Here is a 23958-nt window from a genome sequence, read left to right as displayed (position 1 = left end):
CACGGTGGATGAGAATTGAAGTGTATTGAAAATCAGTTTATTTACAAAAAAAGAAACTTTATTTAGTCGCCCCAGGCAAAGTCGAACGGCTGGAAGGCGTCCCTGAGCTGCGCGCACGCCGCCTCCTCCTCGCCTCGGCTTTGTTTGCACTCCTTCCAGTCGGCTCGCGTGGGAATGTTGAGCAGCGCCTCGCTGGCCAGAACCTCCCTGCCGACAAAACACCATCAAGCGGCTGCCCTGCGGACAACGGGCACAAGGTGGCGCTCCTCACCTCCCGAACTGCAGCGGGAAATTCCTCTGGATCCGATAGAAGAGCTTCTCCTCGGAGTCGAGCTCCACGTAGAAGTACGGCGTTCCGGGCGGGGCGATCTGCGCGCACGGACGGCCGTCGCTGTGAGCGAGAAATGGCGAGATGGCGCGGTGCGGCTTACCTGCTTGAGATCGCTGTGTTGCGGGATCTCCATCAGCTCCATCTGCTGCTCCTGAGCCTGCACCACGAAGGCCTCCTTGATGTCGGCGGTGGCGCAGCGGTCCAGTGGCAGCGGGACCACCTGACCACAAAAGCAACTCAAACTTTTGCACATTTTCTATTTGGTATCTCAAATTGGACACTCGCTTTGCCGGCATGCAGGCCAGTGCTATGAAAACGGTCACTACCGGGCAACTCGTGACCTTCGACATTTGAAACCCACGTGTAAAATTCCAAATGTCACCGATGGCCTCCGTGGCGCTGGCGTACCTGAATCTGCAGGTGCTGGCTCCTGTAGTTCCTCTCGAAGAGGACGCAGCGCTCACCGCGGCTCTTGAAGAAGCTCCGGAGCGCCGCCTTGTACTGGTCCATCTCCTGCAGAACCTCGGACGCCAGCTCCACCGTGGACTGGTAGTGTCCGATGGGCAGGATGAGAACGTGTCCCACGTTCAGCCCACCTTTGGCCAGCGCCAGGTAGCACTGCGGCACCAGGTCACGTCAAGACTCCGAACGGCCGTGCGGTTCCCGACGCGCGTGCGATGTACTCACGTGGGTCCCGATGCTGACCACCAGATGTTTCTCCACCTGCGGACTCGCCAGGCAGAACCAGCACTCGCCGGGGGGAAGAGCTACACCAGAATATTTGGCCCATTTAGTACCAGGATGCTCCCATTTTTGGGAGGTTAATTGATCTGATGCGATTTACGTTGCTTGCGAATTTGTTTGCGTGCCACCCAGTCGCCCTCCGGCGGCCTCTTACGGCCACGCCCACGAGCGCCGCCGCCACGTCCGCCCCCGCGACCTCCACTGAGGTCAAAGAAGAACTGAGTGCTCGGCTCCTGGTCGGGGACAAGCAGAGAAGTCGCGTTAAGTTGGCCGCAGGCCAGCGTCACGTCGGGGTTCTCGCACCTCCTCCTCCGCGGCGGCGCCCAAGCTGGTCTTCAGCGTCTCCTTCTTGTCTTTGGCGATTCGCCGGTACGGGTTTTCCGTCACGTCCTGCGGCTGTTTGACGAGTTCTGACGGATCCATCGTCTTCATGGGAATGATGTTGAAGGCGTACAAGTACTGTGCAGACAAACGTTCATTTTTAACCATTTATAATGGTTACATTTGAATCAAACTAAATAATTACAACAAAAGTATTTGTCTTAAAATTATTTTAATATTAAATACCAAAATAATTACAAGAAATTTAAAACGTAATTGTAAAGTACACAAGCTTTAATGCAAAAACTAATTCTTATTGATTTATTATAGAATTAAGTTTAAAATGATCATGAATTTTATTAAATGTACAAAAAAATTGACATGAAACAAAATGGTACTTTTACAGATACATTTGTTATTTTTTCAAACATAATTGACAAAAGATTATTTAAACATACCAAAATAACAATAATTTTAAATAAAAATGCATGTAAAGTACACAAATGCAAAAAAATAATTTCTTATTGAATTATTTAAGTTACAAAATTAGTTTAAAATGATCATGAATTATTTTGTTCAATGTGTAAAAAATATATTTGACATGAAACAATATGGTAATTTAACTGTTGCAGATACATTTATGCTATTTTTTCTAAATATAATTGGCAAAAGAATTACATAGTTAAAGATGAATTATTTTTATTTAAATGTGAATTTATATCCAAAATGCATGAAATATGCAAACAAAAAAACATTTCCCTCCCTCATCTAAATAACTGTCCTATCTGTTAAAATATTTTTTTAAGTAACGACATTAGCAGAACAACAAAAGAATCGTCGCACCTTCTTCTTGTCGGGGTTGTTGACGGTCGCCAAGGCGATGAATCGAGTGACATGCCTCGCATTTTCCTGCAGAACCATGTGATTCCTAAAGAGGGGGAAAAAAGTAGAACATCAACAAGGACTCAAGTTTTATTTCTTCTTCAGCTCACCTGTAAGGTAACCTTTCATAGTGAGCGCCCTCTAGTGCAGCAAAGTGGTATCTCGGCTTCAGTTTGTCGGCCAGCTTGGCCACGGCGCTGCTTCCGCAGGACTTTGTGTTGACTTCCTGTCGCGAGCGTTTCATTCATTAGTTAAACAAAGAGGACAGCAATCTACAAAATGGCTGTGCTTTTTAATGGTTACCGGGTTGTTTGCGTAGTGCCACACCCCCTTGGGCCACTGCGAGGTCAGCAGGATGTCGACGCCTCGGAACTTACTGCTGGCGGTCAGTGGGGCCAGTAGGGCTGTCAGATCTTTTGGAGTGAAGCAGTGGGAGGGCGCCGGCTCCTGCGGGGCCTCGCACCCGCTGACGTAGGCAATTTGCAGGCCTGACACCCCTGTGAACACGCCGCGGCGACCTGGAGCACGGGGACATGTTTGCAGCAGCCCGGAGCCAAACCTGAAGCCCGACGGGAGAGTATTTCTTACCCAAGTATGTGATGTTTTCAGCCAGCTCACAACCGTCTGCACTCGGGAACTTCTTGGTTGTTTCCTGACTTCCTGCCCCCAGGATGTACGTGTGGATGGGAGCTGAGAAAGCACAACGGTTGACCTTAAATACATTCATGATATGTAAAAGCTTAAATGTGCTGTTTGTACCTTTCTTTGCTCCACTTTGGTACTGCTGCCACTCTTCCTCGGCTTCCGGCGTCGATGCAAAAAATTCTCCAATGCAGAGAAGAAGCTGCAGCAAACCAAGGGTGCACTCAATGTTTACACACGCAAACAGTATAAAATGCTGTACTGATATCTGGATTGTGTGGTGCGCTTCCAGCTCACGTCAAACTGTCCCGTCTTCTTTTGGATGCTTTGCACTCTGTTGAAGAGACTTCCTAGCTTGCCTTCGACGTCCCCACACACCAAGCTGCAAAACAACAACTTGAACACTACGAATCTACAAGAACGTACAGCGTGCCAAAGACCGATCGTTCAAGCCTGTGATAAATAACATTGCATGTTTAGTGCTAGTGCATGCTCACTATAAATTAGCTTGAATGTTTGCTGGTGTTACTTACACTCTCACCGGTTTTTCTTCCATTTCTTAGTCAACTGGAAGCTAAGTGCACCATTAGATTTCTGCAACTTGAACGTTCCGTACGTATTTGATTCCGGTGCAAACAACGACGGAACAATTAAAAAAGAAAAACAAAGAATGTGTTGTCTAAATTATCTACTTGGCAATAAAAGGACCCAAAAAATATTTGGCAATTCTATAACAAATATCTTTTACTTTTCTTTTCTTTATTTTTTTTAAATGTCATATTTATGCGAGAGAATTGTTTGTTTGCAGGGGAATATATTTTCAAACGGACCAACTGGTTGCCATGTCTGATTACGCAAATATGGGAAAAAACTCAAATCGGCTTTCGTTAAACCATTTTTCAATGCATTTTTTTCATTAGAATATTGTACACATTTTTATTGAAATAGTTTTGTGCTAATTAGTAGTTATTTGTAGTATTGACTGGTGAGCTAAAATCGGCTATATATTTACTAGTATCGTGGCTATATGGCAACCCGTTGGCCCACATCGCGACGTCGTGCATCCTGGCATTTGCCTTCATCCTGGTAACTAGCAAGTTCCCGGACCAAAAACAGGAAGTAAGTAACTGATTCAAAAGCCATAAATGACTTTCTCTTTCATGTGCGAAAGCATGTGGAGCTTCGGGGGAGTTCCACGTCACAAAAATGCCCACAAAGTCGAAAATAAATCGCTCGATTCATGCGAGACGCCATGAGCTGCTCCTTGGTCACTAAAATGGCGCCGTAGCTTTTGCGTCTTTTCGTGTAGCGGGCTAGCTCACTTGATGCTAACTATTGGCATCGGAATGTTTATTTTTTTTGTTTTAATCACTTTAAAAATAATAGTTCCAAAACAGTCGCTATGTTTTAGCGTCAGTAACACAACGACAATTTTGGACAGTTTGCATTTGTTGCAAGTTGAAGTTCTCTGATGATTATTTAAAATGTTTGTTCATTTTATTCATAAATACTGTATATATAATTATTTCATATAATTTTACTATTAATTAGTTTCACTATTAATACTACATTATATATTTAATTGTTGATCATTTTGATTTATGACAAATTTTAAGTAGTGACAGATTTAATTAATTATTTAATAGCACATGCACTAAATATGTATTAAATGATTGTTTTTGTTGATTTTTTTTCCCCAATACAAAATTGATGACACTTTTGTTTTCCGCCCCTAGCCCCTCATCACACATATATTGTTGATTTATTAAATCAAATATTAAACGTATCTTTTGGTTTGATTCACAAAACATCAACAACATCTGTCTTACATGCCTGTCGCTGTCATGTGACTTGCTGGCCGGGCAGGCGCGCGATGAGCGCGGCAGCGGAGGAGCAGGATGGCGCCGCGCCGATGGAGGCGGTCAAGTCGCTGACGTTGACGCAGGACAGCGATGGCAGCATCATACTGCACTGCCCCGCCGACGGTACGTCACCCGTCCTCATCCTCAGCTTCACTTGTGGAACGACACGCCGCTCACTTGTTATGTGCAGATGACGAAGGCGAGCCTCGTCCGAAGAAAGCGCGCGACTCGGCGGAGGACTCCGATGCAGCCTTTTCTCTCGTCACCATGCCGAGTGAGTTAGTGAGTGAGGTCACAGGGCTCCAAAGTTGACTACACTATTTATGTGCAGTATATGACCAACGATTGGCTTAATAATCGTTTAATTTGTCAAATTTTTTTCAATTGATCCATGAATCAGATAAATTATTTTTTACCTTCCATCCCCTTATTCAAAACGGTGCATCGTTTGAAATTGAAAATGCAAAAAAAAATGGATTGGTAAAATCATCAAAAATGTTGACAATTGTTGTCTGTTTGGTTGTTTTCACCGTTCTAAAAATAAAATAAAAACAGCAACTGTACCACTCTATAGTAGAGAATAATCCATTTCCTCGTGACATTTGTTTGTCTCTCTTCAGCGTGCGACAACTGCGAGAGCTCCGAGGTTACCATGACGACAACAGTGGACGACACTGATGCTCAGGAGGACGAAGCTCAGATTCAGGTTGCTTGAAAATCCTGTAACTTGCCGACCCGAGTCTGCCGCGGACTCACAGTCGCGAACTCGCACGCGTGTACCGACCGGCAGGTCCTGTGCGACGACGACGACGACGATGGCGGCGGCGCCGAGAAGGCCGACATGTCGGCCGTCAGTCAGGCCTGGTTCACTACCAAAGAAGACAAAGACTCACTCGCCAACAAAGGTCAGGATGGCCATTTGGGGATCGCCGAGTTATAAAAAATAAAAATAAAAAATAGTTTGTAATTATTTCCTGAAAACTCATCTATTTGCTGTTTTTGTGCCATCTTGGATCTATGTTGAAGTGAGCTTCATTGAGGCAAAATTGGTGCTATCTTTTGGCATCTTGGTGCTCGATCCTTTGTAAATAAGGCCATGTCCTCATTAATCCATAAAAAAAATAATAAAATGATGAGGGCCCCAAAAAGATGTATAAATGCCTATAGATGCTTAATAATCCATTTGTCTAATTGAAGCTCCTGAACACACTTCAACTTGGCATCAAGATGGGGGCAAAGCAATACAGTATGTAAGATGTGTATGTAGTCCGAATATGTGCTTGTGCACTTTTTCACTCTTTTACTGCCAAACGTTATCCAAAAAAAACAACCTCGACAGTGCCAGACGATTTTGAGCATTTTAACTTATCTTTCAAGGCAAACAAAATATTGCGTACTCTTGACTACATAAAACGTTCATTCTTTCATTAGAAAAGAAAGTATATTTCTACTTTATTCCGTTCTTTAGTAATCACCATTCGAAAATAGGTCATTTGAGTGACATTGAGCGATGAAAAGATACATTTTCTGCACAACAGTGACTTTGACACTCATATTTTTTTGTTTAGTGACTCTCTGAATTAGATTTAATGTGACAAAGGCTTTGATCCTTCACGGCATCCTTGAAAACGTATTTCATCAGATCGGTCATGTTTCAATGTAATTCCATACTAACGGGAGCCCATTGAAAAGAAATACAATGCTGCCATCTGCTGGCCATAGTTAGTGGCTGTTTGTGATTTCACAAGTCCGTTGAGGGGGCAGCGCTGCGCAACAACTTCCACTGCCCATTGAGGGGAAAAAAAACTACTAAACGTCAATGAACGTTTTTGGCGGCATTCATTTGGATTTCAGTTTACGTCATTAAACGTTTTTGGCAGTAAAAGAGTTCAAATGATTTTGCGAACTGCCGGTGTCTGTAATGATTGAACGAAGCGCGTGGTTCCCGTCAGGTCACAAGTGGAAACAAGGAATGTGGTCCAAAGAGGAGATCGACATCCTCATGAGCAACATCGAACAATACATCAAGGTGGCTTTCCACGTTTTCGTCATTTTGATCCACGCCGACGAGGCCGTCGTTGACGTTTATGTGCGCGTGTGCGCGCCAGGGTCGAGGGATCGATGACCCGGCGGAAATCATCTTCGAGATGTCCAAAGAGGAGCGGAAAGACTTTTACCGCTCGGTGGCATTGGGCCTCAACAGGCCGCTCTTCGCCGTCTACAGGCGAGTCCTGCGCATGTACGACAACCGCAACCACGTCGGCAAGTGAGTGACGAAGACGAGTGCGGCCGTGATGAAGGTGCGCTCCAACATCACGCCTGTGTGTGTGTGTGTGTGTGTGTGTGTGTGTGTGTGTGTGCGTGTGGTCAGGTACACGTCAGGAGAGATTGAGAAGTTGAAAGGGTGAGTAGTTCTGACATCATCTTCCTGTTTTTGGTCACATGACGTAAAGTCGCAATGAGATAAGATGATAATAATAATAATAAGATTGTGAGGGCAAAAAATGACGTAACCTAAAGGCACGGTGTGAAATGTTCAGGCTGAGGGATCGCCACGGCAACGACTGGGCGACCATCGGCGCGGCGCTGGGCCGCAGCGCCTCGTCCGTCAAGGACCGCTGTCGGCTGATGAAGGACACGTGCAACACGGGTACCGTGCTACTAGTGCTACTAGCGCTACTAGTGCTACTAGCGCTACTAGCGCTACTAGCGCTACTAGTGCTACTAGCGCAGTCAATCCAAATGTTTGCTTTCTCAGATTGAGGGTCGTGTACTAGTAATGACAGAATTCAGAGCACTAGTGGAATGATGAGAACGGGGGTCAGCAAAAGAGACATTTTAGGACAATTAAATAACCAAAAATGTGTGTGGAGCCGCAAAACATTTTTCAGATTGTGACGAAGGAAACTAATTAGAAAAAATATGCAGCATCCAATACTTTGACATTCATTTTCTTCTACCTTTCCTTTTCCATTTTTCGATTTTTTTTGGGGGGGGGCGGGGGGTCGTTTTTCATACATATTTAAACTTTCCTGACTTTCTGTTAAATTTCTGACATTTTGGAATTTTTTTAGACATAATGTGAGAATTGTCATTTTATGGCTATTTTTTTAAAACAACATTTCTGCCTCTTTTTTTTTTTTTTGCCAGAAATTTTCTGACATTTTTGTTGACATTTTATGGTAATTTTCGGGATTTCCTCTTTTGTTTTTAGGCATTTTTTATAACTTAAATATATATATATATATATATATATATATATATATATATATATATATATATATATATTTATATATATGTTCTGACTTTTTTGACAATTCCAAAAATATTTTATTATAATTTTCTGCGTTTTGTTTTTGGACAATTTAGGTTACTTTTTTTAACTTTTTTTCTTTCTTTTTTTTATTAAATTCTGTGACATTTTTTGGCAATTTCATAGGCATTTTATGGTACATTTCAGTTTTTCCTCTTCTTTTTTTTGGACATTTTATGGTCAATTTTTAGACATTTTTAGATCATTAAAAAAAAAACTTTTTTGGACAATTTAAACATTTGGAATATTTACTTCTTAATTTTTTAAAATCTAAAACGTGAATTCATTTGTTGACTATTTTATCTTAAAAAAATGTAAAAAAAATAATCTACTAATTGCTTTTTATTTATTTATTTTTTGTTTTTTTTGGGTGATCCACAGAAGAGGGACTAAAGAGCCCCAGGCTGCAGACCCCGAACTAGGGGGTGGTCCTGACGTCTTTTTTCCACTACCGCATGACATTAGTGCTCATTGGTAGAACGATTAAGGTGAGCTAGTAGAAGAACTGCGTGTTAGTGGTTAGGCAACACTGCACTAGTTAACTGTGTGCTACTAGTATAGTGAAGCCCGCAATTCACGGGGGAAAGTCACAAGGCCCAGCAAAGCGGCATACTAGTACATGGCCAATTGAGCGCACTAGTAGGATGTGGACTCAAGGTCTTTGTGCAGGCAAGTGGAGCGAGGAGGAGGAGCGCCGTCTGGCCGAAGTGGTTTACGAGATGGCGGCCGCCGCGCCGGGCTCGGCGGTGACGGGGGGCGTGTCCTGGGCGTCGGTGGCCAATCAGGTGGGCACGCGCTCGGAGAAGCAGTGTCGCTCCAAGTGGCTCAACTACCTCAACTGGAAGCACAGCGGCGGCACCGAATGGACCAAAGACGACGACCTCGGCCTCACGCGCAGGTGCAAAAACTCACTTCACTTGAAATCACATCTAAGGCTCGATATGATTTTTTTTTTTGTTTGTTTGTTTTGTCTGCCAAGTTGACAGGTAGGTTTTGCTTCAAGCAGATTTTTCCTTAAAATCTTAAAAACATACACGAATGACATCATTAAATAGAATGTAAAAGCATTTTTGTTTTCATTCAATGGACATTGCACTGCTCCTGGTGTGCGCACGTGTGGCCACCTGGGGGCAGTATAACACAGAGGTACAGATATTCAATTAAGCTGCAGCAATATTAGTCGTATGTGGATGCTAGTGTGTTTGTGTGTGTTGCAGGATTTTGGAGCTGGGGGTGATGGACGAGAACGAAATCAAATGGGAGGAGCTAGCGGGCGGATGGAGCAGCGTGCGCTCGCCGCAGTGGCTGCGCTCCAAGTGGTGGAGCATCAAGAGACAAGTCGCCAATCACAAGGACATCCCTTTTCCAGGTAAGCAATTACATCATTCGTTGATGATTTCGATTTCGAATCAATCGCTCATTCCTTAATCACTACAAAAGGATTTTTAGTCAACTATGTCAAAGTCAATTGGTCAAGGTCCGACTGTGCGTTTCCAGTTTTGCTGAAAGCCCTCCACGAGGTGATGTCGTCCTTGCAATCGGCGAGCAGCCCGTGCAGCCCCTCCCCCGTCCCCTCGCTCCAGATCCGTCTGGGTCGCTTGGAGGAAAGCAACGCCGGCGCCGCCCCCGGCTCGTCCGCGGCGCTGCAGATTCCCGTGCAGATCCCGCTGCAGATCGCACACCTGGGTGAGACTCGGCCCCGCCTTTGCATCCTGCAGTCGGAGCTCTGAGCTTTCGGCCGCCGGCCTTCTGCTCCTCAGATTCTTCGGTGACCGGCGGCGAAGGCGAGACCATCACGCTGAACGGCGGGGCGCTGCAGGCCTTTGAGATTGTTCCCGTAAGTGAAGATTGCGCCATTCGAATAAAGCCTGATGTTTCTGTGAAGCCCAGTTTAGAGTAGGGATACGTTCCAGACCCACCATAGATCAAACTCTTTGATGCCAAAAACGGTTTTATCACTTCAAACTTCAAGCCACATTTTAAATACAATATAAACACATTTGAAGTATTGCAATGTATATGTACATACAAAAGATATTTTTGGGTGACAAATTAATTTTAAACTCTTAAACAAACAAAATCAACACCAACATTGTATATTTTAACATCAAAACATTTAATCAAGCCATATAATAATGAAAGTCTGATAGCTTAATGCTAACATATTATGCGTAGCACCATAGACAGGCTAATTGAAATTAGCATCAATGTTACAGTAATTATAAACCTAACAACTGCTCAACAACAAACAAAAAATAAATAATAAATATTCTATATTTAAACACTAAACTTAAATCAAGCCACTAGCTTAATGCTAATATGAAATGTGAAACGCTATAGACAAGTGAATGGAAATGAGCATCAATGTTACTGTAACTTACTCTTAACTTTCTCAACCAAACTGTTTTAATGAACATCAGCTAGCTTAATGCTAACATATAAGCCATTGTCATAGACGAGCTAATTGAATTAGCATAATATACAACAAATAGCAAAAAGTTCAACCAAACCATCTAATACATTTTTTTTTTTTTTATAAATAAATGCTGCCACATCTGCATTTTGTGATGACGCCATTTTGCCATCAGTCGTTTCAGCTGCAGCCCACCAGCACGCCGGGCACGTACTTCCTGCAGACCGCATCCAATCAGGGCCTGCCCCTCAGCCTGGCCAGTAGCAGCACGGTTACCTTGACGACAAGCTCCTCCTCCGCACCCCACGAGCACATCATCCTGCACGGCCTGTCGGTGCGTCCACATCGCCACCTTCAACTTCATGCGAGTATCGTAAACGAGGACTCCCATTTTGTAGACGGACGGCCTGTGCGCCAGCGACGGCGTCATCATCCAGACGGTGGCGGCTGACGCGGCCGCCTCAGACGCGCTGGTTGTGGAGACGGAAGGACGGCGGCAGCACGAGCATGTCGATGCTTCCGGTCTTCTGGAAGATTCGGAAAAAGCGGCGACCAAGATGGAGGAGCCAATGGCGGACGGCTTTCCTGACAAGGTGCCCACGCCACAATGTTCAAAACATCTTCACTTCTCAATAACGGTGCCTTATTATTCTCATAGATTTTTTATTTTGTTTTTTTGCTATAAATGTATTTTTGTTCATCTATGAGGGACAGACAGAACTGTTACATTTTTATGCCACTAGATGGCAGAAGGTCCAATTAGCCTGTGTGTTAATGTTGCCATTTATACACATTAAGTAAATAAAATATGGTAGTTGTTCATCTAGCTATGCCAGCCACTTATAAACAAAATATAAACGGCTTACGGGGCATTTGATTTTTATATAGGTGTGGTTTTGGCGCCACCTTGTGTTGTCATAGGGCATTTCAAAAGAAACGAGGTGAATTTGTGACGAGTTAACGGCAAATATATGGGGGCTCACTTTTGTTTGGTTGTGTGACGTGAGACTCTTCTCATGTCCAAATAAGGTCAATATCATATTTCTCCAAATCTATTCTATTGGTCCGTCCAAATGTCAGACTAACATTTTGTTGCTTAGCAGCTGACTCCGCCCCCCGCCGACGCTCCCTTGGCGGATTCTGGGATGGCCGCTGGCGGCGCAGTCCTGATCGTGTCCCCCGCCAACATCAGCAGCACGCTGACAGGTGACGCCCACGTGACGTGTGATTGACAGGTCGGCCCGGCTGTTTCAACGCCACTTTCATTCTCGTCTTCAGATCCCATCTTGGAGAACCAGGACGGCTGCGATTAGGACCAGGAGCAACCTGGACCGCCGTCAAGGTTTTTTTTTTTTTTTAACATGAAGACTTTTTACAAGTGCCAATTTTTCATACATTTTTGGGGCTTTTCACATGAAGAAGAAATGCAGACTCCGTTCAGGTTACATGTATTTATTCCATCAAATATTAAATAAAAAGAAAAGAAAAATGTGGCTTGACAATCCTAACGTCGTGGTGAGTTTTTAGCCCTCAGGTGAGGGCGGGGGCTCGTTTGCCCGTGTGGGAGCAAAGAACGCATTAAAAGTGTCAAATGTAAAAATTCCTTCGTGGTGTTTTGGTTGGCGAACGTGACGAACAACAAGTGTTTTTCGTAGTCCACAGTTGGAAGTGCTGAGGTCGGCGTATTTTTCTTCTTCCTCGTCTCCAAAGCATCCCAAGGCGGACACGAAGGTTTTAACACGAGCCTGCGAGGCGTGCAAAGTTGCAAACACGCCAGCCTGCTAGTGCTAAGCTACCTGGAATGTGTGGGGAAAGTTGACATTTGGCATACGGACCAAAAAAAATTGCATAATCATCTCAGCCTCTGCTATGGAAAGCCCTTTGAACATTCACTGATCGCCATCTCAAGCTCCGCGCGCTAGCATACGCTTTGTCCTCAATACGAGAACAATTCAGTGCAGTAGAACGAGAAAAAATCTACTAGTTTATGGCATTTATGTACACTAGTAGGACAAAACTTGAGGCAAAACTGCACTACGCAATTGTCAATAAGTGCACAGTTTTGCCTCAACAGTGAAGTCCTTCTCATAAGCAAGATCTCCTGGCTAAAGGTCACTAGTAACAAGTGATGTCCTACTAGTGACGACAGAGAATGTACTAGTACATGGATATAAGATGGATACGCAAACAAGTAGAAAGACTGTGACTTAACATTTTTTCCACTCCTGTATGACATTTTGTACACAAGTAGGACTACTATGTTACTAGTAGTTAGGCAGAACTACTAGTTGGCATTTTGGTGCAACTAGTCATGTCCAGGTGGCTACAAAATATTACAAGTGAGACACAGTCACTGTGTGAGTGCTAAAAGTGTACTAGTCGACAATTCAATTTGATTTCCAGCAATAAATGCTAAAACGGCTTTCCATGTTGTGCTGCTTTTGTCATATATGTCCGCTGTTGCCATGGCAACAAACAATAAAACAAAAAAGGGGGCCGGCTTCATCCGTGTTCACCTGAATGTCGCTTGTGTGAAAATCACAAAACAGGAAGTGATGTCAGGATAACTTTTCTTGTGTAGCTTCTCCTGCGTGTTGTGCAGCGTGGAAACACGTCCAGGGTTTGTCCCGTGCCGTGCCGTGCCGTCCCGTCCCGTCGCGGCACGCTGGCAGCTCACCTGACGTCATGGAAGTAGAGGTTGGCACACAGACACAGCAACACGATGGACGCCAGCTTGTAGTAGATCAGGTTGCGGAATTTGGGCTCCAAGTCGCCTTGGCGGTACCAGAAGATCTGAGAGGAAAAGGCCAAATGTGCCAATTATTTATTTTTTTTTTTCTCATCATAATCAGGAATTTTGTTTGTGTGTGTGTACCAGCAAAATGGTGGATCCGCAGGAAAGCAGGATGCAAACAGCAAAGAAGACGTTGAGCGGCCGCGGAGGCAACGAAGGGAAAACGAAGGAGCTGATAACAGTCACCTGCAAGGTAAAAGCACTTTCACGCCTCACTTTTTTCAACATGATGATGCACAAATGTGTGATATTAGAAATAAAAAGTGCCGCCTCGGGTGTTTGAGGAAATAATAAGAAATAGTCAAATAACACACATGCACGTACCAGCACAACTAGAGATGTGAATCCTCCCACTGCCAAGTTGATGATGCGATCCTGGGACCAAAAAAAAACAACTTGATCACATGATACACATCAAATCATTATGCGTTTCCATGGCAATGCAAGTCACATGACCACATGATGGAAGATAAAGAATATATATATATGGCTGTGAGTATTATTATTTTGTCTATGTGCTCCTATCAATGCTAAATGTTAGCCTGGCTGGGTTTTTTTTCCAGCTAAATGGACTGCGTGGTTTAAAATACACAACATGCTTGAAGAAGTTCGATTCAGTTCCCCTCAATTTCATATCATTTCCGGCAAGTTTTCAGCGTGATGTCATGAGCGTCATCCTACCCGAGCTGACGTCTCGCCGAACAGAGGTCGGTTGTCCAGGCCGCTGGTGCCGTACGTCCTGCTACTGAACTCATCCATGGCTCGCACGCTCCACTCAGCAGCGCCGCCACCTGGACACACTGGGCCAGTGTCGCATGCTAGCCCCGGCCGGCTACCTAGCGTCGCCGTGCGCAACGTCGAGGGGCTGACAGGACATTTGGGAGGGGGCCGCGACGCCTTTGCCTGTGGAACGTGCACAAAGGTTTTTCATTTGGGGACTTATTCAGTGTGCTTCACTTTTTTTCCACATTATGTTACATCACAGCCTTATTCTGAATTGGATACAATTATTTCTCCCCCCTCAAATGTGCACACCCCAGAGTGATTTTAAGGAATTAAAAAAGTACTTTATTGTTTTGACTTTGCTGGCTTGTAAAATTTTGTGAGAAAAGTGATTCGAGCGCTCAACTTCCCCTTTTTGTCATGTGCCGAAGCCGCGAGAAGAGGATGTTGAAAGTGCAACAAATCTGGACTGTGATGATGCTGATGTTTCGAAGTGAAAACACACACACACACACACACACACAGAGTGGTTGTCATAGTGGGTCACAAGCTTGCCGGAATGGTATCGAAAAGCCCACAAAACAAGAGGGTGATTATGAAAAGGGCAGCTTAAGGGCCCGTAAGCTACAAAGCACATTCCTCCTCAGACTTGTGATGCTCAAACCTCTTTACCACCACAAGCGTGTAGCTGCTTGACTACATTACAATAAATCAATCAATATAAAGATGGATCTGAAATCAATATAACACTTGAGAGTACAAATGCAAATCAATAGAGGCCTCATGTTGTTGTTACAGACCAACACACATGGACGTGTACGTCCACACACATCTTTTAATGGGCTGGTGATCAGTCTCTAATGTGTACTATAATTAAATTGAGACCAGTCTAATGTTCATATGTCTTGGCATTGACTGGCGACCAGTCCTGGTTGTCCCCTTGGGCTACCGTACAATTTGGCGACCTATCAGCCAATCAGACGCCTGCTCACTGTTATCAGCGGGGGGGTACGTCTGCGTGACCTAACCTTTGCCTTGATGTGGCGACTAGTGTCAGCAAGCCGGAAGTGGACACCTCAAGCTAAGCTAAGTAAACATTTTCAAAAAAAAAATCGTCAAGTGTCAAAGAGCGACCAACAGCTGTTAGCTCCCCGTGCTAACGTGAGCTTTAGCAGGCTAATTCCGGCGTACGTTCACTTGCTAACGAGGCTAAGCTAACGCCGTAACAATCACCGACCAATGCGTGTGCTAAAAATGTTATTTGGATAGAAAAACATGTTGTTGACGGAAAGATGAGAAGACTTGCCTTTGCCAGATGAGCGTCACTTCGCTTGAAAGGGGAACTTTACACTACACACACACACACACACACCAACGCAGACAGACGGGATCGATGAGGAATTAAAGGGCACGGGCTTGAGTCCAAACCGTTAAAGGGGAGTGGCCATGCGAGTCTGCCGACGTTAGTGTGAACCCTTCACGACACGCTCGGTTAAAAGGAAGAACGCGGGTTGACTAAGAACATTACAACAGGCATCATTAAAAAATATATCGTGAGTCATTTGGGTTCTCCAAAACAAACTGCCAAACTCAAAAACAAAATGCTAAAATGAGAACAAATCATTTCAGATGATCATTGAGAAAAAAATAACACATGGTCAACAGCAACTTTTAATCAGAGATGGCTTCATGTGTCCCTAAAATTATTTGTTATGCTTATTTCAAAATGTATGTACTTTTTGTATTTACTTTTGTTTTCTAGCATATCAGGTTTTTGAGAGATTTTTTTGTTGTTGTTTTTAAGTGTGTGTGTGTGAGACCTACAAAAACTTGCACAATACCGATTTTATATTAATTTATAGTTATGACGTTTCACAAAACATTCCACCTGTTGCTAAACCTAACCCTTAATTCATAAATATTACAATCTTACACTTAGTATATCATTAAAACCTGAAAAACAAGAGCACATTCAGAATCAGTGCCCAATTATTTTTTTTTAAGTTTACTTGCATGTTGCATCTCTGATTTGCTGACTCCACTGGAGGAAAAAAACAGCAAAATAAATAAATAATAATGGTTATAATAACAAAACAAGAACTCCAGACTCCATTAACAATATGTGGTGGTTTGCCTATAGCTAGTGTGTTGAATTGTTTGAGTTCAATAAATGCCCAAGCAGCTTTCCATACAAAGAGTTTTTTTTTTTATGTGAATAACTTGAATGATGTTACCAAAAAGTCCCAAAAATGAGAGTCAGTCAGTAAGAGAAGACTTTGACTTTGCGCACGTAGTTGTTGTGACACTCTCTGCTCCTACTGTAGTAGTAAAAAGTGTCGTCTCGGCGCTGGAGTTTCCTCACAAAACCGCTTTCGGGCCACTTCTCCACCTGACACAAAGGTCGACATGTCATTCCACCGCTAGCATCTTCCAATTACACAAAGCGACAATATTCAATATTTCCTGGTCGAAATTGGCTGTCACAAGCTTTGCACACACCAACCAATAAGAGGACAGAAGAATGCTGGCGTGATTTGAAATGTGATTGGTTTAAAGGAACGGTCACAATTGTTTATAAAGTTGAAGTTACATGGATCAGCACTTATTATTCTGAAGGCTCCGGGAAGAGTAATTGACATGGCAACATATAGAGGCTGAATCTAATTGGTTGAGGGGAAGGAAAAAAAAAATCTAAAATCCACATTCACGTACCAAAGTGTCCGGTTTGACATGGGAGTACTCCAGCTCGTCTCTGTATCCCGCCTGCTGGAACCGAAAGAGGTTCTCCACCTGCGTGCTCCATATTCGGGCTCTCCTCATGGACTTTGGCCTCAACGCTTCAGCTGCAGCAGACATGTTGGATATGCTGGGAGTCGAGGCGCCGTGTAGCACGATAATGAAATTAGGATTCAATTCAAATATAGCTTTCTTTATTCAATTGTTGCAGATTTAGCCAGCATTAAAAAAAAAAATGCAGTCTATGTTTTTAAGGAGCCTGAGTGAGTATCTTCCTATCTTGCTGTGTAGTCAAACACTCAAATTCGACAAATACAATATACGAGTCAATTACAGGCTAAAAGTAAGAATTTTAAATATAATTTTTAAAGCCCCCATTGAATGACTAGTTTTCGGATTTTGTTCTGCATATTACAATGATGTACTTACGTTGGCTTTTTTGAACGAGTTGTTTCACGAGACCACGTAGCAAACATTCACGGCTTCTCTCGGTTGCTTAGTTACCACCAAGGCATTCGCTAACTCAAAGATTCCTCGTTTTTTTCAGACATCCGATGGCTGATTAATGGAGCGCAAGGAACATTCCAAATATATTCGCGATATATTTTTTTAAAAATAATGCAACATCGTCATGTAGTAAGCGTCCCAAGGCAGAAGTGGTGACAAGGGAGCAAAATCGAATCATAATAATAATAATACCGGCGGCACGTACAAAATAATAAGAAGTATATAATAATAATAATGATAAAAATGATAATACATATATAACACAAGTAGATTGACACGGTGGTTTGTTTGTTTTTAAATGTCACGTAATTTGTTCGTTTAAAAAAAAAACTTTATTCAAACAATAAACAGTATACAAAATATGTGAGATATAAATAATACTAATATTTGTTCTTTCGATATTATAGTTCTGCCAGCTGGAACGTTGTAATTGTGCGACCGCTATGACGTATTTAAAAACACGAGTAGACCGCAAAAAAAAAAAAAAGTATAAACAAGTAATTTACTGATTTTGTACAGTATAGTGGCCTAACAAATAGTAGTTAAAATAACATCGTTATCTTAGGTTGTATTTTATTTGGTCGAGTCGTCGGGAAAGCGTTAATGATGACGTCATGGAGGTCGACCGTGTGACGCGCTCGCCAGCTTCACTCCGCTGATGATGACGACGACGAGCAAGAGCGGCAGAAGCATCAAGTCGGCAGGTAAATTCATCAATCGTCGTCACGTCATGTTAATATATTCACATCAAATCATGCTAATAATAGCATGTTCAAGGTCGTTCACGTCTCCATGGCAACCACCACACCAACAGTGTGCGTCGGAGTGCCATACGCTGACGTCACTGCTTATTTGCATGTGATGATCATCGGTGCAGTAAATCCATTCATTTTCGGTAGCGTTGGTCCTCATTAGTGTCGATCCCTGCTGACTTTATGCCGGGGACGCGGGGTACACCCTGGATTGGTCACCAGCCAATGTCACGCACCTTCGGACAAACAGAATGCTCATTAATATTCATCAATATAAATAATAAACGTGCACTAAAGGTTGTTGACTTTTAGGACGACGATGAGGGTGAAGAGTCTTCATCGTACCAGCCTGGCTGCGGCTTGAGGACCTCCAGGACCAGTCAGGACCCCTCAAACATGGATGGACTGCGGCTGCCTCCCCTCATCGAAGAGGTTTTGGACTCCTGCGGTCAGTGTGAGCAACGTCTCAACACATCAGGCCACGTCAGACATCAGTCAGGATGACCGCTTGGTGACATTCTGCCAATATTAAATACTTTCATAATCTATTACTCCATCCAAATAGTCCATTGATTAATAATTGACTAATCGGACAACATTTTAGTTTGCTTTAAAATGTAACACAAAACCATTTTTTTCTTGATTAATATTCATTAACCAAGTAAACCAAGTTGTTTATTTGGTCTTCTTTAATAGATTTAAAAATAAAAATAAACAATTTAACAACAATTCAAAGCAACATAACATGAGAGGGATTGACCAAACTTTTACTAATTTATTCAGTTGCTAATTTGGTCATTTTCAAATGAAATCAGATGTTTGCAAAGAGAGGCTGAAATCAGACAACTTGCCGTTACTTGGTTGTTAAAATAGTTGTCTCTTAATTTGATAATTGGTTAGTTGCTTTTGATTATCAATGTCGTTATCAATTGAGTTTGACACCTCTTAAATCTTCCCATGCATCTTACTAAAATGAACTCATGTAACTGACATTTTCTGTGAGCAAGAAAGTGTTCCAGTAAGTTCCGTGTTTTGTTAGTGAGAGAAAAAAGTGTGTGGTTATGTGTGAGAGCAGAAAAACAAATCAGTTGTGTGTGTTTGTGTGAGATCACTTTAGTAATGTTTATGAGAGCATTTAAGTAGTTGTGCGAGTGTTTCAGTAGTGTGTGTGAGAGCTTTTCAATTAAAACTAAAATCCTCTCATGCATCTTACGGAAATTAACTCATATAATGTTATAAACACTGTGGAAGCAAGAAAGTGTCCCATGATTGTGTGTGTTTTGGTAATGTGTATGGGAGCATTTAAGTAGTGTTAGCGCGTGAAAAAGTGTATTTGTGTGAGAGCAGAAAAACAAATCAATTGTGTGTGTGTGAGAGATCATTTCAGAAATGTTTATGAGAGCCTTTAAGTAGTTGTAGGAGTGGTTCAGTAGTGTAAAAGCTTTTCAATTAAAACTAAAATGAACTCATATTAAGATGTGAATTCTATGAGAGCAAGAAAGTGTTCCAGTAGCGTGCAAGAGTGTTTTGGTAGTGTGCATGGGAGCATTTTAGTACTGTTGTGTGTGCAGAATTAATTGAGTGTGTGAGATCATTTCAGTAATGTTTTTGGCAGAATTTAAGTACTTGTGTACAAATATTTCAGTAGTGAGCGTAAGAGCTTGTCAATTAAGTCTAATAGTGTGAATGAGAGTGTTACATTTTCGAGAGCATTTTAGGAGTGTAAATGTGGGGGGGACAAAATCCAGTTGTGTGTGTGCGTGTGTGTGTGAGAGAGGTCATTCTAAATTCTGTCAGCCCTCATACAAATATTTCACACATTCCAAGATGGCCTGCACCTTCAAAATCAATCACGTCTCGCATTTTGTTTTGCAGGCCAACTGAAGGAGGACATGTGTGAGAAGAAACGCGATGGCGAGTTTGGTGAGGAGGAGGAGGAGGAGGAGGAGGATGAAGAGGTGGGCGTGGAGGAGCTCCGAGTTCGGATGGTGGAGCTGCTGATGGAGCTGGAGGAGACGCGGCAAGATTCCCGCAGACACCAGGAGAACTTTCTGGAAATGCGCAGTGAGAAGCGTTAGCGCTGCTTTGCGCTTCTTCTTGACGTTCTTCTTGACGTTCTTCTTGACGTTCTTCTTGACGTTCTTCTCCACGTTGTTGTCAGGCATGTTGGAGGACGAGCGAGTGGCTCAGGCCCAGCAGGCGGAAACGTTCAGCAGACAAATGGAGGCTCTGAAAGGTACAGCCGATATTTCTTACATCTGGTCAACATCTTCAAAACATGTCCGGGACACGGGACGAACATGTCTGGAAAGCGGTTTCAGCAATCACGACATATCTTTGTTGTCGTTGCTGGTGACCTACTAGTGAAGCCAAAGAATGGATTAGTGGAATATTTGTTGCTTTTTATTATTCAGTTATTTATGTATTTATTTTTCAAAAATGTTTTGTTTTAGTTCAATTTTTATTAGTTTTCCTTTTTTTATGGAGCGTTTGTCAAGTACACATTTTTTTTAAAGGTAATAAGTAGTGTGTAATGAAGTAAACTAATTTCTCAAATATAGTTAGTTTTATAAATGTAAGCTGAAGTAGCAATTTCCCTTAAAAAAAAGTTTTTTCCAGTTTTATTTTGTTAACAAAAATGTTTTTTTTTCCGATTTTAGTTGTCATTATTTTGTTGTCGTTTTTTAACTCAATTAGTTTTTTTTTTCAAATTACAAATTTTTTGTATCTTACTGTTTTCTTGAAATATACTCTTCACATGACTTGAAATGTTTTTACTAGTACTGCCTCCGTTTCATAATTAATCAATATCGGATCAAATTGAAGTGAATCGAATGGAACAAAAATCGAATCGAACTGAACTCATGCGAATCGAAATCAAATCGATTGAGGAAATCAGAATCGATATCCAGCCCTACTGTTTCCAGCCGAGCTGATGGCCGTCCGGCAGGAGCTTACGGTGGCAATGCAGGAGAAGCAGAGCGAGCTGGAGGAGGCCCAGGCAGAGCTGCGCCGGGCGGAGGAGGCGGCGCTGGCGCTGCAGGAGGCCGGCGAGGAGGTGGCGGCCGAGCGGGAGAACGACATCGCCTGCCTGCAGGAGGAGCTGTGCCGCCTCCGGGCCCAGATCCAGCACCTGCGCGGCACGGCGAGCCGGCACCAGACGGAGGTCGCCGCCCTGAGGACGGAGAGCGACGTGAAGGGTTGTCATGGTAACATCCATCACTTGTTAGTTGGAAGTAACAAAGCGGCCACATTGATAACTGAGTTAGTGTTTCAACTTGCAATAACGATTGTCACCTGAAGGTGGTGACAGAGTGCGTCTGGAGGAGGAAATTGCCTCTCTGAGCCGTGAACGTCTTCTGCTGAGCGAAGCCAACCAGGATCTGAGCTGCAAAGTCAGACAAGAAGAGCAAGAGCAGCCAGCGTACGTGTGAGCTTCCCACTCAGCTGTCAATCAAAGCACACAGCGGTCAATCACGTCAGTCACACGTCAAGCTCATTTATTCTCGTGTGTCAGATCGGAGGGCGACGCCTACATCAGTCTGTGCCGCACTCCTGTCAGTCTTCCAGACGTCCAAGAGCTTCAGGTGCAACTGCGGCAAGCCGAGGACGCCGGGTTCCAGGTGCAGTCCGAGGTAACGTCATGTCACGAGCGCCACGCGGGACGCAAGGCGCTTGTGGCATAATTGACGCACGTTTGTCTTGCGTTTGCAACAGTGCGAGCGCGTGAAGCGCTCACTCAGCTCACTGCAGCGTCTCCATGATGACAGCCGGCACGAGTGCGCCGCCCTGGAGGAAGAGCTGCGTCACTGCAAAGCGGAGCTGCAGCGGCTGCAGGGTGATAGGGTGCAGGTGAGGGAGAGTGGCTCTGATTGGTTGCTCAGATCGGGGGGAGGGCTTAAGGTTAGGGGTGGGCAAGTATGGGAAATTTCCATTATCCTGTAATATTTGTGACATTATTTTGTTTTATTTTATATATTTTAATTTCCCCAAAACGTGTTGATTGATTTAAAAAAATATATTTCATGCAATAAGTTTGATTAATTGTAAATAATGCAATACACAAATGGTTAAAACAATTGTACATAATAAAATAAATACAAAATACATCCATAATATACATATACAAATTAATTCCCTATAATTAAAAAAAATGTATATTTAACATGATTCTAATTTCAAATTTTACTTTTTTTACTATAATTAAATTTGTATAAAATATTTAAAAAGCGAAATGTATCAGTGAGTCTTTATTTCTATTTTATTAAATTATTAATAAATAAATAAAATATTTTACATTATACTGTACATTCAACATTAACTTCAAGTAAATGTCAAATGCTTATTTGATTTGTTTTTATTTTACTCATATTTTGATAATTATCAATAAATTAACATAAAATATGAATTAATTTCACTATACATTTTTAAATAAATGAAATGGCAGGAACGTTTAGCAAAAAATACATCCTCCTCCCGTATGATGTCGCCACCTCCTCACCACCTGCCACCTGATTGGCCCTCACCTCCCTCCTCTTGACGTCACTTCCTGTCACACATGGCCACTTCCTTCCTTCCTTGTGTGTGTTGTTCTCAGCGCCGCCCCGGCCCCGCCGAGCCCCCCCTCGCGTCGGCCCTCCTGCTAGGCGTCATTGTCATAGTGGCCTTGATGTGGTGCTGGTGGGAGGAGCTGGCGTCCTAGAAAATGGGAGCAGGTACGGGCTGAGACTTGCTCATATGACCTTCTCTCGTCTCTGGGTCATACGTGTCACTTCCTGTCACCACATTGCCGAATGCGTTTAAGGTGAAAGGCCATCACCACTTTTCTCGCCAACAATGTTCTCTCCATCCTGTCTTTCAGGATGACGCGGGAGGTTGGAATTTTGTGCCCGCTGCGATGGCAGTGGCAGCCATCTTGGTTCTGGTGGTCCCCAGTTTGACCAGAGCTTGATAGGAAGTGACATCACAGCCATCCTGAAACCCTCCAGGCCAAAGCAATCACACTCAAAGCAGCTCGTCGTGGATCAATTCGGAACTTTTTACCATATCCATCCATACATCCGTTTTTTTATTCCGCTTATCTTCATTCACTGCCAACCCAGTTTAATCGGATCCTTGACGTCAATAGCCGTCAATGGCAGTAAATGAGTTAAGGCTGGCTTTGGGTGGAAGGCCAGGTGACTGGTCGCCAGTGTATGTCAGGACACATAAGGACAAATAGACTCGTCTTCAGGCAATTTTAGAGCACAAATAGAGAAACTGGACTGGTCAGCAGTTCATGACAAGGCACATATAGACAAACAATAGATTGGTCACCAGCATGGACTGGTCGCCAGTCAACGTGTTGGCATAATCGTGCACGTAATCAATGTTCATCAGTAGCAACTTTAAACTTAAGAGTGAGTCTAAATGTAAAAAAGAAAGTTATCTTCTTTATGTATGTTGCATGCTAATCACTATGCTAACTGTTAGCCAAGTTGCGTACACTCGCCAATGCAAAGTGAAGCTGACAGCTAGCACGCTAATGTACAATGTGTAGTGCTTATGCCTTGTGTAAAAAAACAAAACAATAAACATCACTCCAATGTGACTTGGTCTCTCCATGGTGGCCAACAACAACATTGATCACAAACATCTATCAAGGTCGTGGTGGGTGAGTTGGAGTGCGCCTCTGAATTAGGGTACGAGGTGGGGTACAGCCTGGAGTGCTTGACAGCCAATCACAGGCCACAAATAGACAATGTGCTGGTTGCCAGTCAATATCAGGATTTATATGGGGAAGAATGAACTGGTCGCCATTCAGTGTCAGGGCACATAGACAAACAACCCTATTGGAATGTGTCAACACAAGCTACAGATTCGAACCCCAAAACTTTTGAACAGTGAGTTATTTATAATATCCACTCTTTCATCTTGCTGCCTGATCACAAATAACTTT

The 23958-nt window shown here is 43.2% G+C and overlaps 5 protein-coding genes across 12 annotated transcripts; 2 read left to right on the top strand and 3 right to left on the bottom strand.

The window, feature by feature from the left end:
- Positions 1 to 21: 21 nt before the first annotated feature.
- Positions 22 to 3835, bottom strand: cwf19l1 (CWF19 like cell cycle control factor 1). The gene is made up of 14 exons (XM_077544935.1): positions 3454 to 3835; positions 3218 to 3302; positions 3038 to 3122; positions 2867 to 2968; positions 2582 to 2796; positions 2389 to 2504; positions 2240 to 2324; positions 1379 to 1534; positions 1176 to 1308; positions 1019 to 1098; positions 740 to 949; positions 432 to 551; positions 272 to 369; positions 22 to 207 (listed from the first exon to the last, which is right to left on the bottom strand). The coding sequence occupies exons 1-14, from the start codon at positions 3474 to 3476 to the stop codon at positions 63 to 65; spliced, it is 1653 nt and encodes a 550-aa protein (XP_077401061.1). The 5' UTR covers positions 3477 to 3835; the 3' UTR covers positions 22 to 62.
- A 49-nt stretch (positions 3836 to 3884) lies between these two features.
- On the top strand, positions 3885 to 12010 carry dmtf1 (cyclin D binding myb-like transcription factor 1). Of its 5 annotated transcripts, none has more exons than XR_013288416.1 (17): positions 3885 to 4040; positions 4779 to 4905; positions 4973 to 5056; positions 5403 to 5488; positions 5573 to 5687; positions 6735 to 6811; positions 6891 to 7048; positions 7154 to 7186; positions 7323 to 7432; positions 8765 to 8993; positions 9313 to 9464; positions 9593 to 9781; positions 9856 to 9932; positions 10684 to 10838; positions 10907 to 11101; positions 11609 to 11714; positions 11787 to 11825. XR_013288416.1 is itself a non-coding variant. In XM_077544934.1 (17 exons), exons 2-17 carry the CDS (start codon positions 4794 to 4796, stop codon positions 11819 to 11821), a joined length of 1914 nt encoding a protein of 637 aa, XP_077401060.1. In that variant the 5' UTR covers positions 3886 to 4040; positions 4779 to 4793; the 3' UTR covers positions 11822 to 12010. The 5 variants fall into 5 exon arrangements, 3 of the variants coding, with proteins under 3 accessions (XP_077401060.1, XP_077401058.1, XP_077401059.1); XR_013288417.1 differs by having other exon boundaries at positions 3886 to 4040; positions 11612 to 11714; positions 11787 to 11828; XM_077544934.1 differs by having other exon boundaries at positions 3886 to 4040; positions 10684 to 10842; positions 11612 to 11714; positions 11787 to 12010.
- On the bottom strand, positions 11945 to 15491 carry tmem243b (transmembrane protein 243, mitochondrial b). Of its 2 annotated transcripts, XR_013288418.1 has the most exons (6): positions 15332 to 15491; positions 13984 to 14205; positions 13627 to 13677; positions 13384 to 13488; positions 13025 to 13301; positions 11945 to 12304 (listed from the first exon to the last, which is right to left on the bottom strand). XR_013288418.1 is itself a non-coding variant. In XM_077544952.1 (5 exons), the coding sequence occupies exons 2-5, from the start codon at positions 14059 to 14061 to the stop codon at positions 13182 to 13184; spliced, it is 354 nt and encodes a 117-aa protein (XP_077401078.1). In that variant the 5' UTR covers positions 14062 to 14205; positions 15332 to 15491; the 3' UTR covers positions 11945 to 13181. The 2 variants fall into 2 exon arrangements, 1 of the variants encoding a protein (XP_077401078.1); XM_077544952.1 differs by having other exon boundaries at positions 11945 to 13301.
- On the top strand, positions 15048 to 23610 carry LOC144035332 (uncharacterized). 3 transcript variants are annotated; one of them, XM_077544947.1, is made up of 11 exons: positions 15048 to 15115; positions 17834 to 17972; positions 18333 to 18468; positions 19896 to 20084; positions 20182 to 20256; positions 20948 to 21229; positions 21324 to 21450; positions 21538 to 21655; positions 21738 to 21872; positions 22618 to 22735; positions 22882 to 23610. In XM_077544947.1, the coding sequence occupies exons 3-10, from the start codon at positions 18417 to 18419 to the stop codon at positions 22720 to 22722; spliced, it is 1083 nt and encodes a 360-aa protein (XP_077401073.1). In that variant the 5' UTR covers positions 15048 to 15115; positions 17834 to 17972; positions 18333 to 18416; the 3' UTR covers positions 22723 to 22735; positions 22882 to 23610. The 3 variants fall into 3 exon arrangements, with proteins under 3 accessions (XP_077401073.1, XP_077401074.1, XP_077401075.1); XM_077544948.1 differs by lacking the exon at positions 15048 to 15115 and having other exon boundaries at positions 16378 to 17972; positions 21324 to 21444; XM_077544949.1 differs by lacking the exons at positions 15048 to 15115; positions 22618 to 22735 and having other exon boundaries at positions 16378 to 17972.
- On the bottom strand, positions 16286 to 16881 carry meig1 (meiosis/spermiogenesis associated 1). Its single transcript, XM_077543957.1, has 2 exons — positions 16738 to 16881; positions 16286 to 16414 (listed from the first exon to the last, which is right to left on the bottom strand). The coding sequence occupies exons 1-2, from the start codon at positions 16879 to 16881 to the stop codon at positions 16286 to 16288; spliced, it is 273 nt and encodes a 90-aa protein (XP_077400083.1).
- Positions 23611 to 23958: the final 348 nt, after the last annotated feature.

The sequence above is a fragment of the Vanacampus margaritifer genome, chromosome 15 (genome assembly GCF_051991255.1).
Source record: "Vanacampus margaritifer isolate UIUO_Vmar chromosome 15, RoL_Vmar_1.0, whole genome shotgun sequence".
Lineage (NCBI taxonomy): Eukaryota > Metazoa > Chordata > Actinopteri > Syngnathiformes > Syngnathidae > Vanacampus > Vanacampus margaritifer.
The sequence above is the reverse complement of the archived record's forward strand: the minus strand, read 5'-3'. Positions and strand labels throughout refer to the sequence as shown.

What these genes read in the sequence shown, in the direction of transcription:
- cwf19l1 (XM_077544935.1), bottom strand. Translation starts at nt 3,476, where the DNA reads ATGGAAGAAAAACCGGTGAGAGT. An exon ending in GCGCCGCCGCGGAGGAGGAG is followed by an intron (nt 1,309 to 1,378) that starts GTGCGAGAACCC and finishes GTCCCCGACCAG; the next exon opens with GAGCCGAGCACTCAGTTCTT. An exon ending in TGGTCAGCATCGGGACCCAC is followed by an intron (nt 950 to 1,018) that starts GTGAGTACATCG and finishes CTGGTGCCGCAG; the next exon opens with TGCTACCTGGCGCTGGCCAA.
- dmtf1 (XM_077544932.1), top strand. Translation starts at nt 4,794, where the DNA reads ATGAGCGCGGCAGCGGAGGAGCAGGATGGCGCCGCGCCGATGGAGGCG. An exon ending in CAAGGACATCCCTTTTCCAG is followed by an intron (nt 9,465 to 9,592) that starts GTAAGCAATTAC and finishes GTGCGTTTCCAG; the next exon opens with TTTTGCTGAAAGCCCTCCAC. An exon ending in CGGACGGCTTTCCTGACAAG is followed by an intron (nt 11,102 to 11,608) that starts GTGCCCACGCCA and finishes TTTGTTGCTTAG; the next exon opens with CAGCTGACTCCGCCCCCCGC.
- tmem243b (XM_077544952.1), bottom strand. Translation starts at nt 14,061, where the DNA reads ATGGATGAGTTCAGTAGCAGGACGTACGGCACCAGCGGCCTGGACAAC. An exon ending in TCGGCGAGACGTCAGCTCGG is followed by an intron (nt 13,678 to 13,983) that starts GTAGGATGACGC and finishes TTTTGGTCCCAG; the next exon opens with GATCGCATCATCAACTTGGC. An exon ending in GCGGATCCACCATTTTGCTG is followed by an intron (nt 13,302 to 13,383) that starts GTACACACACAC and finishes TTTTCCTCTCAG; the next exon opens with ATCTTCTGGTACCGCCAAGG.
- meig1 (XM_077543957.1), bottom strand. Translation starts at nt 16,881, where the DNA reads ATGTCTGCTGCAGCTGAAGCGTTGAGGCCAAAGTCCATGAGGAGAGCC. An exon ending in ATGTCAAACCGGACACTTTG is followed by an intron (nt 16,415 to 16,737) that starts GTACGTGAATGT and finishes CCTTTGTGTCAG; the next exon opens with GTGGAGAAGTGGCCCGAAAG.
- LOC144035332 (XM_077544947.1), top strand. Translation starts at nt 18,417, where the DNA reads ATGGATGGACTGCGGCTGCCTCCCCTCATCGAAGAGGTTTTGGACTCC. An exon ending in AGAGGTTTTGGACTCCTGCG is followed by an intron (nt 18,469 to 19,895) that starts GTCAGTGTGAGC and finishes TTTGTTTTGCAG; the next exon opens with GCCAACTGAAGGAGGACATG. An exon ending in GGTTCCAGGTGCAGTCCGAG is followed by an intron (nt 21,656 to 21,737) that starts GTAACGTCATGT and finishes CGTTTGCAACAG; the next exon opens with TGCGAGCGCGTGAAGCGCTC.